Below are 13,885 nucleotides of genomic sequence, written 5' to 3' on the forward strand. Positions count from 1 at the left end.
TCTGTGTCATCATTTTCTTAAAGCGGCTGGTTCATTTATAATGATATTTGGTACATAATGGTAGGGGTATTGGCTAGAAGTGATTAGTTTTTGAGCGAGATGTGTTCATGTTAATTAGGTCAGTTTGCATATCAATAAAATCGACTAATTAAGCAATATCTTAAGACTGCAATTAGGCCATATCTTAACAATACATATTTCAATTTCATTATAATTTAAACACACGTAACCATGAGACAGTGCACTTCTCCAAAAAGCCTGTTAACATATTTTTTTAGTGTTAATGAGTAATTTTCACAATTAGTGATTTTCGGTAATCAGGCTTTATTTTAAGATTGTAAACTGCAAAATTCACATAATTTGGTATATATATATATATATATATATATATATATATATATATATATATATATATATATATATATATATATATATATATATATATATATATCGACCATAACAATGCACACATGAGGTTTGTTTTCTTGATGTAGCTTTTACTTGTAATGAGTAATTTGCATTATTAATGATCTTCAGCAATTGATCTATATCTGTGGAATACATGCTTCAAATTCCATATAATTTATCACATACATCAACCATGAGAAAACACACATATCCTTTAAAGCATGTTGGTATAGTTTTTTCATTTAAATGGGCAATTTGCATGATTAATGATATTCTGCAATTAAAGCTATATCTTAAGAATGCAAACTTCAAATTTAATTTAACTTGATACATTCATCAACCATAAAAATCATACGTTTTCATATAATTGTTTGTGTAGTTCTTCATTGCGATGTGTAATTTCCATAAGTAATCATTTCTGTAATTGGGCAAGATCTTTAGAATGCAAAATTTCAGGTAATTTAGTTCACGCATTTATGCTAAAGACGTACATGTGTCATTTAAAGCTTGATGATGTAACTTGTAAGTTAAATGGTTAATTTGCATAATGAACTCTTGTTTTTCTAATCAGACAATTTGTTAGTCTATCGGCTAGCCCTCGGATGTTCTTCCGATAAAATACGACACACAGCCGAACAACGCTATCGAGGATGGAACATCCGAGGTCTAGCGAATGTCATCAGGATATAAATAACTGCCAATCAGAGAACCGTATTAGCGACAAGCACAAACAGAGGACAATAGCTAAATTTTCATGCATATTCATCTTAAGGAGGGGCTTGTAAAAATAACCACCAATGCGTTAACTAAAATGGGTGAATGACAACGTCTACACACTCATCAAACACAATTACCATAAACTGATAAGACATAGTAAGACATAAATGTGTTTGTCAACACCTGCATGCAGAGATTGAATATATTAAAGTATATATATGCATATCTGGCCCAACCCACCGCTTATCGTAATCTCAATGGAATGTCCGGTCTGAAAATGACATTCGCTAGACTGTTCGGGCAGGCCCTCACATGCGAACTTCGTTCGCTTATAGTTATAGCATCGAAAGAAAGCCCGAACGTCTAGCAGCAAGACTAACAATTTGTTAACTATTACAGTTTCAAACTTCATACAGTTTCGTATCGTTAATTTTCCAATAAAGTGACGTGTACCAGTATCGTAGCCTACGGGGGGCAAGGGGGGCACCTTCTCTCCCCCCCCCCCTGAGATTTTGGAAAAAAGAAATAAAAGAAAGCTACTTTTGAATACATAGCGATGTTTTTAAAATCGTTATTTACGATTCCTAGCATGCGCGATTTAAATTGATGGTTCACCATTGACTGTACACTGACTCCTTGCTAATATGTATCTTATAACTCTATTGTATGCTGGCTTAACTTTGACTAAAATGTGTCCAGCTAAAAATTGTAACTTTTTAATTAAAAGAAGTGCGCTCATGCACTGTGCATTTTCCTCGAGTAATAGTACAGTCTTGAAAGTCTCCTTCATTTGAAGATAGCAATTCGCAATTATAATGTCAGCGAGTGAAACTAAAAAGATGGGAAAAGTCGTTCAACGTGAGGTCGCCTGCTATGCTACATGCAGTGGCCCCGAAGATGCGCTCGATCTTATATTAAAACATTCCATACTGATAAAACGGCAGATCTCATTTTGGAATATTTGGTGGCCCTGAAAAACTATTAAACTAGGTACGCAGTTTAAGATCCACTCTTTGAATATCCAGTCGCAATAATTGTGTTCGACGTTGTATTTGGTTAAAATGTTTGATATAATTATCTCATTGCACACTGACACTACCGTTATTCCGCAATTCATTTTGAAGCAATTATTTGCTATGTAAAGAATGGCCCTGATTTTGTAAACAGAGCTGTACCTTCGACATCAAAATCCAAACTTCCATTTCCATTATAATGATGATGATGATGACAAGGAGAATCCACTGAGTTCACCTTGGGTTCCAACATAAACGAGGCCATATAAGCTTTAGGAGTCCGGTAAAGAAAATGATTATTTTCTTGTGTTACTTATGAGAAAGCACCATCAATTTTTCACTTTGAATGTGACATCTTTTCGGCAACTACTTTGAAAGATACGACATTAGGCCAGAAAAAAGTGAAAAAGCTGTTCAACCTGGTGATGGGCAATATATCCTTATGCGGTCTTCGCGCATTTTTTTCAAAATTAAGGATATTTCAATAGTTCATGTAACAACACACATTTGAGTCTATTCCAAATTATATAATATCTTATACAGTGGTTTACTTGGCTCTGATGATGCATACAAGCATGAATTGAGATTAAATTAAGCTGTTGCATATCCAATGTGCACTAAAACGAATTGAACAAACGTTTACGACCGTTATAGTGGGCTGAGCCGTCATTGGGCCATCAAAAGTTTCAAAGTTTTGAAATATTTCGCTTTTGAATTTTTTTGAACCAAATTGAACTTCAGGAGAAGTCATTTACAAAGTGCACATCCACAAAATATCTTTCACCTTTGCCACAACAAAACACACTTCCAGATAATATGTAATGCATAGCATAATTGTTTCAATTCTGGTATTTCATTACCATATTCAAGCATTGTAAGACTTTAAATTATGTCTATGGTTTGATATTTTATACCTCTAAATGGCCTCCTACACTGTCTTTTTTCATTTTTTTCACTCTTGGAGTTGTCTCCTTCAAATCAGTAGCAATAATCAAGGTGATAATTGTCTTTCCCCTAAAACAAGATGGAAGGTGTCTAGTTAAGTACCTCCCTGTATAGGTTATAGTTAATTAGAGACATCTCCTTATGAATGTAAAGTAATCTCATCGGAGTATTATTGTAGTTGGCTATCTCTTATGCATCATTGTACCATATGATTTTAATATCAGAAGGGGTGGCTAAAATAATGCTTCAGTTTCATTTGGCGGGGTTTAAAAGAGGAACAACACTATTTGTTTAACCTTTACATTTCCTAACTGTAGCTATGCAGACAAATTGCAGGAGATAGTATCAAGATGACTAAATAAGTTATATCTAAACTCGACCTGAAATATTTTGCTAACGTTATATGTGGTTTGTATTATCCTTGTCAAACATTGTCAAAAAAATGAAATCGACCAACCTACCCAATGTGATGGGTTAGGTTACCCGTTGACCAGCATTTTTTATTTTTTCTGGCTTTACATATGATATTTAATTGCGTTTGCTATATTATATATTATGTAAATTACATGCAAATTTATGTAAATTAGCACTTTTCTAAATTTTAATGTATGATTGCACCAGGACGAAGTGATGTCTCCCTTGGCAATTTGGTCAGGCTACGGCTCTGCGTACATCATGTATATTAGCTATAGTTCAGATGCTTGTATTCCAACAATGTGTATAGGCCCCATAAATCTACGGTTTTGCCCTCACTCGAGGCATTCAGTTTAAATCGGGTTTTGTTTGAAGTGTTTCAGTTTACGAAAGTTAAAAAATAGGCAATTCAATTAACAGTTATTTAATAAGTGGAACTCACATTAGTAAGAAGCGGCCTTTTTTTAAACATTTATTAATTTTAAGTAAGAAACACTTTAAGTCACTTAGTTTTAATTTAACTTACCACTAGCTGCAATACATCATTATACATACCGTTGTAGTTTTCTGGTGCAATATCAGCATACTCTTGGACTCGTTCAACATTGCCCAGATATACTTGAAAAGTTAGCAACTCGTTTGCAAACCATGCCACACTCACTATAAGCTATAAATAAAATTAATTACAATAAATTAGTTTTTTTAGTTATAGCAAAACAACTGCAAAAAAGCCAGTCAAGTACCTAAATGAATCACAAAGTTGTCATAAGTGTTCTATTAAAGTGAGTTGAGTAAAGGTGCTTAACAAAACAACTGTAAATTAAAGCTGCAAGCAGCGTTTGTGGGGCCCAAGCAGTTTTTCCAGCTGGCAATGATGTGCTGCATGGAGGTTGGAGCAGTCTTCCTTCTACACGCCAAATTGTAAGGTTATCTATACACTGGTTTCAGAGAGGAACATTTTTAAAATGATTTGGAAGAAAATCCAATATGATCGCCACTGGATTTCTTAAGGTAATTGGTAGCGATCACTCAACTGATTCCGATGTAATCCGACACAGCACAAGGTGTTTGGGGTGAGATGACTTTGACGTTTTTATTGCCCATATGTCAATATTGTATGTTTGTCAGTATGTCGACTACAGTCAAAGAGGAGAAAGCAGATATTCCAATGTTCCTGATCCTTTGCCAAAAAGTACACAAGAATTGTAACTCTCGACAAAAAAAGCATATTAACTGAACAAATCTTTTGAAATTCCCGCGATTCTACTTATACCAACACAATAACTCACACGCTGTCGCCGCCATCCGCTATGCAGAGACACACTTCCGCATTCCACTCCCCTATCATGGCGCCATCCGTTAACCACTCATGAATATTTGTTAAAATGCATCATCTTCGGCTTTGCTCAGCGAGATTTTTCCACGTTCGAACTAATCCTTGCGTATTAACGGGAATTCGGAAGTATCCGAATGGTAATGTAGTTCTATGGTATTTCTGACCTATAGATATTAGGTTTTCGTTTTTCGATCGGATTATTCGTTAAGGGTTTATGTGATTTTGCACCGAGCCTGAAAATATCAACGTTTGGACTAAAAAATGGACCATTTTCACAGCTCTCTACATCGAATTAATGGGATATTCACCTATTTTCTATCAAACATCAATAGAGAATGTTGCTTTGAATGTGTCTAGGTCACACTTCTGGGAGTACGCCAAATACATTTACAGGCAACGCTCGACAACATTTACACCCATTTATTGCCAAAAAATTTCACCAAATTTGACATTTTTGTAAAGAATTCTGCATCCACCAGGCAATTATTTTTTCATACATCGATTCACTAGGTATTTTTAAGTCAGTAAGTTTCAAGAAAATTGAATGGTAAATTTCTATATGTAAAGTCAACAATGTGTGTTACAGATCTATGGGCCACGCCTGGCCAGTGATCGGCCAGCGGTCGTAGCTGGTCACTACCCATTTACCTTAAATCAATGATTATCTACGCATTGACATTTTTTCTCGTTTACAAACTTTTAAGTAGCCAAGTTGTTGATTCCAGGGCCGTAGCCTGATCAAATTCCTGGTGGGGGGGGAGAACTTTGTCTTGGGGCAATCATGCATTTAGAATTGAGAAAAGTGGCTGATTTACATAAATTTGCATGTTATTTACATAATATCCATTTTAGCATTCGCAATTAAATATCCAATGTAAGGCATGCATTAAATAATAGTGATAGCCAACTACAATAATACTCCGAACGAGATTACTTTACACACGATGTGGATTCAATTAGCTCTAACCTATACAGCTACAGGGAGGTACTAGCCAGCCACCTTCCATCTTGTTTTGGGAGAAAGACAATTATCATCTGAATTGATTGCTACTGATTGGCAGGAGACAACTCCTAAGGTGAAAAAAATTGAAGATAAGACAGTGTAGGAGGCCATTTAGAGACATAAAATATCAAACCATAGATATAATTTAAAGTCTTACAATGTAATAAAATACCAGAATTGAAACAATTATGCTATGCATTACATATTATCTGGAAGTGTATTTTGTTGTGGCAAAGCTGAAAGGTATTTTGCAGATGCGCACTTGGTAAATGACTTCTCCTGAAGTTCAATTTGCTTCCAAAAAATTCAAAAGCGAAACATTTCAAGACTTTCAGACTTTTGATGGCCCAATGACTGCTAAGCCCACTCCCATGGTCATAAACCTTTGCTCAATTCATTTTAAGTGCACATTGGATATGCAACAGCTTAATTTAATCTCAATTCATGCTTGTATGCTTCATCAGAGCCAAGTAAACCACTGTATAAGATATTATATAATTTGGAATAGACTCAAATGTATATTGTTACATGCACTATTCAGAAAATGTAAAGAAATATCATTTACAGACATGGTCACATGCGAAGCCCGCATGAGGATATTTTGCCCATCACCAAAAAAAATATATTGGTAGGTTGAACAGCTTTTTCATGCCTAATGTCATATCTTACAAAGTAGTTGCCAAAAAGATGTCACATTTTAAGTAAAAAAAAAACTAAAACCTTCTAAATAAAAAAGAATGGATGGTGCTTTCTCAAATAAGTAACAGCAAAATAATCCTTTTCTTTACCCAACTCCCATAACTTTTATGGCCCTCCTTTATGTCGGAACCCAAGGTGAAATCAATGGATTCTCCTTGTCATTATCGTTATATTGGAAATTGAAGTTTGAATTTTGATGTCGAAGGTACAGCTCTGTTTACAAATGTCACAGATGATATTCATATTTTCAGTAAACTCAATATTTTAACAACATCGCATGTTCTAGTTTGACTGAAAGGTCAACAGACTTTCTCAAGGATATCGGATTCAGACCACACAAGATTCCAAGCGCACTCGAGTACATGAGACGACAGTCTGCATTTCATAGATAGCTAGGATTCATAGTGATCATTCATCAATGTTTTGAGAATACTTTTAGGGCATGTTAACGCCCCTGCAAACTGTAATATGGATTGCATAATTATTTGGCCATTTGCCATGCGTTATGTAAATTTAGACTTTAAGGACGTCACAATAAATAACACTTGGAACTGGCAGGCACTTCACTTCACTTCGCAGGAGCACTTGGCTTCGGGGGAAGTAAATGAACGAGGCACTTGCTGGGTGCTTGCCTTAGTTTCCAGTGTAGACTTTTAAACACAAACTGTGTATAGTCTGAGCTATTTCCCTAAAGTTCAAGTGAGATCCTGGTACGTACATACAGAAGTTGAGTCGGATATGAGATATGAGAGTGATTAGAGTGTTGTTACTTGGTCTGTCAGCTGTGTGCGAAGATCAGGAAGTAACACAAATTCAAGGCCATTCTTTCCATACCAAATTGTCGCTTCAAAATGAATTGCGGACTAACGCTAGTGTCAGTGCAATGAGATAATCATATCAAACAACATTTTAACCAAAGACAACGTCGAACACAATTGAAAGTGGATCTTCAAAGAGTGGATCTTAAACTGCGTACCCAGTTTAATAGTTTTTCAGGACCACCAAATATTCCAAAAAGAGATCTGCCGTTTTATCAGTAAATGTTTTAATATAAGGAACAAGATGTAAATGACATCGAGCGCATCTTTGGAGGCACTGCATGCAACAGGCAACCTCACGTTGAACGACTTTTTCCGTATTTTTTTTTGGGAGCTTCACTCCGACTTGCTATCTACAAATCATGTCAAATGAATGAGACTTTCAAGCCTACTGTTACTCCTGATAAATGTACAGTGCATGTACGCACTTCTTTTGTCCTGCCCCACACAAAGAATTTTTAATTTGCTACACTGCAGAAAGTTACAATTTTTAACTGGACACATTTTTATTCAAAGTTAAGCCAGCATACAATAGAGATATAAGATACATAAATTAGCGAGGAGTCAGTGTACAGTTACTTTTGACCTAGTGAACCATCAATTGAAATCGCGTATGTGAGGAATTGTCATGTAAATTACGATTTTAATAACGTCGCTATGTATTCAAAAAGTAGCTTTTTATTCTTTCCGTTTTCCTAAAACTCTCAAGGGGCAACAAACCACATGCCCCCCCCCCCCGCAGGCTACGGTACTGGATTCTATTTGCCAAAATGAAGTCAATCACTGCAGTGCTTTTGGAGAAGATGTCATTTTTAAATTTTCCAAAAATCCGATATGGCAATATAAGATTGCAATGCTTTTTGTAAACTTGAAAGATTCCACTTAGATGTCTAAGATGATGCTCTAAAAAAAGATCACACCAAGTGGACTGCTCGTTCTGGAGAAGATTTTTAAAGGAAAAATGCCATTTTTTCGAAAATCCAATATGGCGGCCAAGGTCAAGCATCGATTTTACTACAAACTTTAAAGCAGTCAAGTAGTTGATTCTGTTTGCCAAAATGCATGTCAATCAGTGCAGTGTTTTTGGAGAAGCTGTCATTTTTAGATGTTTGTAAAATCAAAAATGGCTGCCATAGTGGTCAACCGATTGCAATGCTGCAAACTTGAAATACATCATTTAGAATACACAAAACATCACACCAAGTGGACAGCTCGTCCTGGAGAAGAAGATTTTTAAAGGAAGAATGACACTTTTTCGAAAATCCAATATGGTGACCAAAGTCACATGACCACACGTGGTGTTACTGACAAAATTAAAAAGGCAGGGGACATGCATACTACATACCAATTACTCGAATGAGCCAACTGGACCCCAAGGTTTTAAGAAGAAATATTTTTAAGATTTTCGCGAAATCCAATATGGCCGAGATGTGAGTTAATGATATTTGCTGGAGATAACCGAAACAATGCCCGCATTAAATTCCTTAACAATGGCCAATATTCTTGAGCGACGTGATAGGGTTTTAAATATTACATGTACTTACAGTGAGGACAGATGTTATGCTCAATCCAACTAATCCGGGTGACAACTTAAACATCACAACTGATAGAAGGCTTAGTAACGTCACTAAGAAAACCAATACTATCGTGGGTAGAACCTGCAAGTAATTAGTACGTTATTTATCAATATGATGTATTAAATGTTGCGACAAAAATTGCGATATTTAAATCTTAACTTGCACTAACTGCAACATGGACATTTTCTATGTGAAAAATGTGTTAATTACTTATGAAAAGACATAGTATCTGTTAAGTAGTTGTCCACATTGTCAGTGGGTAGTGTAGTGTCAAGTTTAAATCTTGAGGGATTGCTTGATTTCCAATCAGCCACCATAGTAAACAGATAAATTGAATGCCTCCGGTGAGGGAAAAACCATAGATGTTTCTGTCTACACACATTATTGTAATGTAAAATTCTAAACTAAAGCTATTATACGTGATGTACCACTTAATTGGAAAATTGATTATATGAAACTATATGAAATTTGAAGCTTGCATATTTAACATATTTCCTAATTATCAAAATCCAGAATTATAACTAATTAATGTTCATTGGATAAACTAGTTGCAATTGGACTGTTATTTTTCGATCAGACAACCACAATACATTCACTGAAATTGTTAAGATACCAATAATTAGATATTGCACATGTTAATCAGTAGTCGATCATACCCATAAGTAGTGTGGTAAGAGGCTGAAATCTTGATCGCTGTTGATGGAGCTCATTTTTGGGTGTGGCCAATAACATTAATTCGATGTATTGTATAGAACTCCAAAATACCTTTACCCACAGATGATTTGGTACTATTCAGGGTGCGCAATACTGTACGTTACGATATCTAACAACAAATTTGGAGTAAAAAAAAGTTCAGGTTGCAGCTAGTGCATCGTTAAGTAATGCCATGTCATAATGGGATATTCCTTAATTGCAATGAAATCAAAAACAGCGTTAAGGATATCCCACCCTTATCATACCCCATATTACTATATAGCACCATTGCATACGATGTACAATGCAATAATGGTACTATTTGATACGTGATGTGATACAATGTGATGTGGCTAGGTGTACATTACAATTTAATGAAAAGCAATACAATGCAATACAACACAACACAACACAACACAACACAACACAACACAACACAACACAACACAACACAATGCAATATAATACAATGCAATATGATAAAATTCCATACAATACAGTACAATTAAATACAATATAACATAGCTAGGCAATACTATACATTATGATATCCTGAAATTGAAACACGCGATTTTATTGCGATAGCCAAAGCAAGGCCGTTGAAAAGTTGTGACATTCGATGGCCAAGAACATGAATAGGTAGTCACAGCATGAAAGGAAAGTGATACTTGGCAATTAGGTATATAATGATATCAATAAGTTTACTTACATGGCAAAATCACACATCTTCAATAGATAAAACACAAATGACAAGGGCAAATAATGTGTATGGATTAATATTTTCTTTCACGAGGATATTATAGAATTAAAAATCATTTTCAAAATGTATTGACAATGCCATACATGAAGATGATTTTACAGTATCCTAGCTTGTAATGGAATCGCCAAAATGACGCAATACTACCTGCTTGTGACGTTTCAGGCATTCTGATTTCACGTTTTCGCATTTTGTTCAAACTTAATCTTATCAAAATGGGGTTTGATACATTATAGCACAGTGCAGTCAAAGAAAATGCTGTTACAATATATTAAAGTACAACTCACATCAGTAAAATGCAATGTAAATGTTTACAATACAATGTAGTGCAATATGTGATAATAGCATACAATAAGAAAGAAATAACTAGACAAACACATATACAATACATAAGATAATATATATCACCAATACACTACACTACGATACAATACGATACAATACAATACAATACAATACAATACAATACAATACAACACAACACAACACAACACAACACAGCACAGCACAGCACAGCACAGCACAGCACAACACAACACAACACAACACAACACAACACAACACAACACAACACAACACAACAGAGAACAGCACAGCACAACACAACACAACACAACACATGATATACTACCATTCAAATCATGGACTTTGTGCCATTTGGGGCTAATGAGTACATATAGCACTGATATATACTATATAAATCAAGTCTAAAGATGACTCCATTGTAAATACAGCCTCCATACATAAAGTCATAGTTGTTAGTTACCATTGGGTCAAATTTATCGTTATCCCTAAAGAGTTCGTTACTATAACTCTTTAATTACCATACTTTTATGACACATGACTTCCTTGCTATGCAACTCTATCTCTTTAAAGATGACACAATCAATTGAAATTCATCCATCTCATCATCTGTATAAGTATTGTCTCCCTAGCCCCTTTGACTAGGAGCCCCTTTGACCAGGACAAAGTAAACTTGCACGTATTGAATACATTGCTTAACATCTTGTTAACAAATAGTTGAAAAGATAAGATTTTCGAATCAGAACCGATTAACACTTACCAATATGATGTTGGTTCTTCGCAGTATAGTATATAAGAAAAGATCTGTTATAACATTGTCATTATTGTACTTTAGCATCATCTTGCGAAATCGTGCCTGACACCTGTGCATGTAACAACATGATAGAAATATGATCACCATTCTCTGACCAGAAAATGCACACACAAATAAAGTAAACGTATTTTCAGCAGTTACTCAAAGTCCAAAACAACAAATGAAAGAACTTCGAAAGGCATGCGATTACATGCAAAGTGATATTTGGGATAAACAAAGATCATGCTTAAATAGCAGTTACGAGTTACTTGTTCTACCCGTTTCAATGTATATGAATAAGAAAAAGACAATTTGATGCAGACAAAGCATTGTAACTTCGTGATGTTATCATTTAATGGCGTCATCATAAAGTGAACAAGACTCGCTGTGTTTTGTGTATTGGTTGAAATGATAAAGTCAATATATTTGAATATGTATCTGGAATGTGCCCATTAACTTTCTGGTGTAAAGTGTCTCTTTATCATTAACATTATTATGATTATCATTATTATTATAATTCAGCATGAGAAATAACCAAAAATATTGTTAATTTTTTAGTCAAAATATATTCAAATCATTGCAATGTTATTGTCAGAAGCATACATTTTACTAAAACATGGCATTTTAAGCCTAAATTACGTTTCCATGGAAACAGCTATCATATTTTTAGTAATCTGTATTACAACAGATGTCATCAAGTCATAAATTCCATACACAACAGAATTGTTTCTATATTTAATTTTGTTTGTGCTATGTCCATTGTTGCAAAAATAAATCTGCACAATGTGTTGTTTTTCGTTATTATGTTAACCAATGTTCAAGAAGTGACTACTATTTCTGCACTCAACATACCGAAAATAGCATAAATATTGTGGTTTGTTGGCAAAATATATATTATTCAACTCATTACTGTTGTAATCCGAGGCATTCATTTTACCAAAACATAGCATTGTAAAGCCTACATTGCATTTTTCCATGGAAACAGCTATTCAGTTTTAATTAATTTGTATTACAATGGACAGCACAGGCTCATTAACACCATAAGCAAAGACATTTGTTCACCACTTTTATTAATTATTTATATAAAGAGAAAATATTGGTTACCATGGTAACGAATGTTCGTAAAATTACTGTTTTTTTTTGTGATATCACACCACCAAATCGTGGTAAACTACCTCAGCTAGGGTGATTTCTAACCAAACAGTCATTATCATTATTCTGTCATTACCAAAGTGATTATTATTATATTTTATATTATTTGATTAATGTTGATTTTAATTAATCTCCATAAATTGTTACACAATGTACACCAACATAAACCTGGTAATGAAAAGTCATATCTTTTAAAGCACGATATTATACATAGTTTATAGTGATGTGACAAATATAAAATATCTGGTATTCTTAGATTCGGTGAACCAAAACAATTACATACCCATATGCTCTCACTGAAGAAAGTCCTCCTGCTGTTGTTGAGATGTGAGCCAATATTGGTGATCTGGTGATATTATTCAAACGACGGATTTCACTACAGGTAAAAATATGTATTTATATGATAATTAGGTACATTGAAAGTATTTATTCATGTAAGTATACAAGTAGCCCCCCACCCCCACCCTCACATCAATCTGTCACAAAAAAGAGACAAACAAATGTGGAACAACAGACATACGCACTTGCACGTGTTGCTGTCCATGTCACACTTTCTTAAATGGTGGTTATATTTGTGAGAAAAAACCGCAGTAATTTTATCCATTAGACTAAGTTACATATAAGTAAAGCATTTGAAGACACTGTCTTTTACGAAAACCTGTTAGCTATGGAACGGATGTTTTATGTTTTGGGGTTATCTATCTGTCTGTCTGTCTGTCTGTCTGCCTGTCTGTCTGTCTGTCTGTCTGTATATCCATCCATGGTAGAAAACGTCTGACGCAATATAACGAGAATTCTCTTGGTCAATCGTTAGAAATTATAGATTGTTGATAATCAAGTGATAATAGGAAAGAAGCAAATAATTGAACTGAATGTTCAAAATATTCCAAGGTTCCAAAGTACTGAGTCAGACATATTTGATAATCAAGAACCCTAGATTTAGATGATACGTGTTAGTGAATGTTTCTTACCGTAGAGCCGGACCAGTATATTTTAGCAAATAAACATAGCCGATGACTGAGAGTACCAGTAACACTATAGATACCGGGGCAGCGATTATAATAGTTATCACAGTTGTCAGAATAATCACGGCGAAGCCACACAACGTGAGTGTACTTGTCCAGATGACCTGCAAACAATTAGAAAGAAAGAAATGAGATTGTAAATCTCTCGTATGTCTGGCCAAAATAATCATACCGTTCAAAATATTCATCGAAAACACTAGAATGTCTCAAATTTGTAAATGAAGTGTTCACT

The 13,885-nt window shown here is 34.7% G+C and overlaps 1 protein-coding gene across 1 annotated transcript in view; it reads right to left on the bottom strand.

Annotated features, from left to right (window-relative positions):
- Nucleotides 1–13,885, bottom strand: part of LOC144443710 (ATP-binding cassette sub-family C member 9-like) — a 66,259-nt gene that overhangs the window by 11,541 nt on the left and 40,833 nt on the right. Inside the window, exons 18-21 of the mRNA XM_078133253.1 lie at nt 13,600–13,757; nt 12,912–13,004; nt 11,444–11,546; nt 4,053–4,164 (exon numbers count right to left, since the gene is read on the bottom strand). Of these exons, the coding sequence (XP_077989379.1) occupies nt 4,053–4,164; nt 11,444–11,546; nt 12,912–13,004; nt 13,600–13,757 (466 nt within the window). The remainder of the gene's footprint in view (nt 1–4,052; nt 4,165–11,443; nt 11,547–12,911; nt 13,005–13,599; nt 13,758–13,885) is intronic.

This window comes from Glandiceps talaboti, chromosome 2, assembly GCF_964340395.1.
Source record: "Glandiceps talaboti chromosome 2, keGlaTala1.1, whole genome shotgun sequence".
In the NCBI taxonomy this organism is placed as follows: Eukaryota; Metazoa; Hemichordata; class Enteropneusta; family Spengelidae; genus Glandiceps; species Glandiceps talaboti.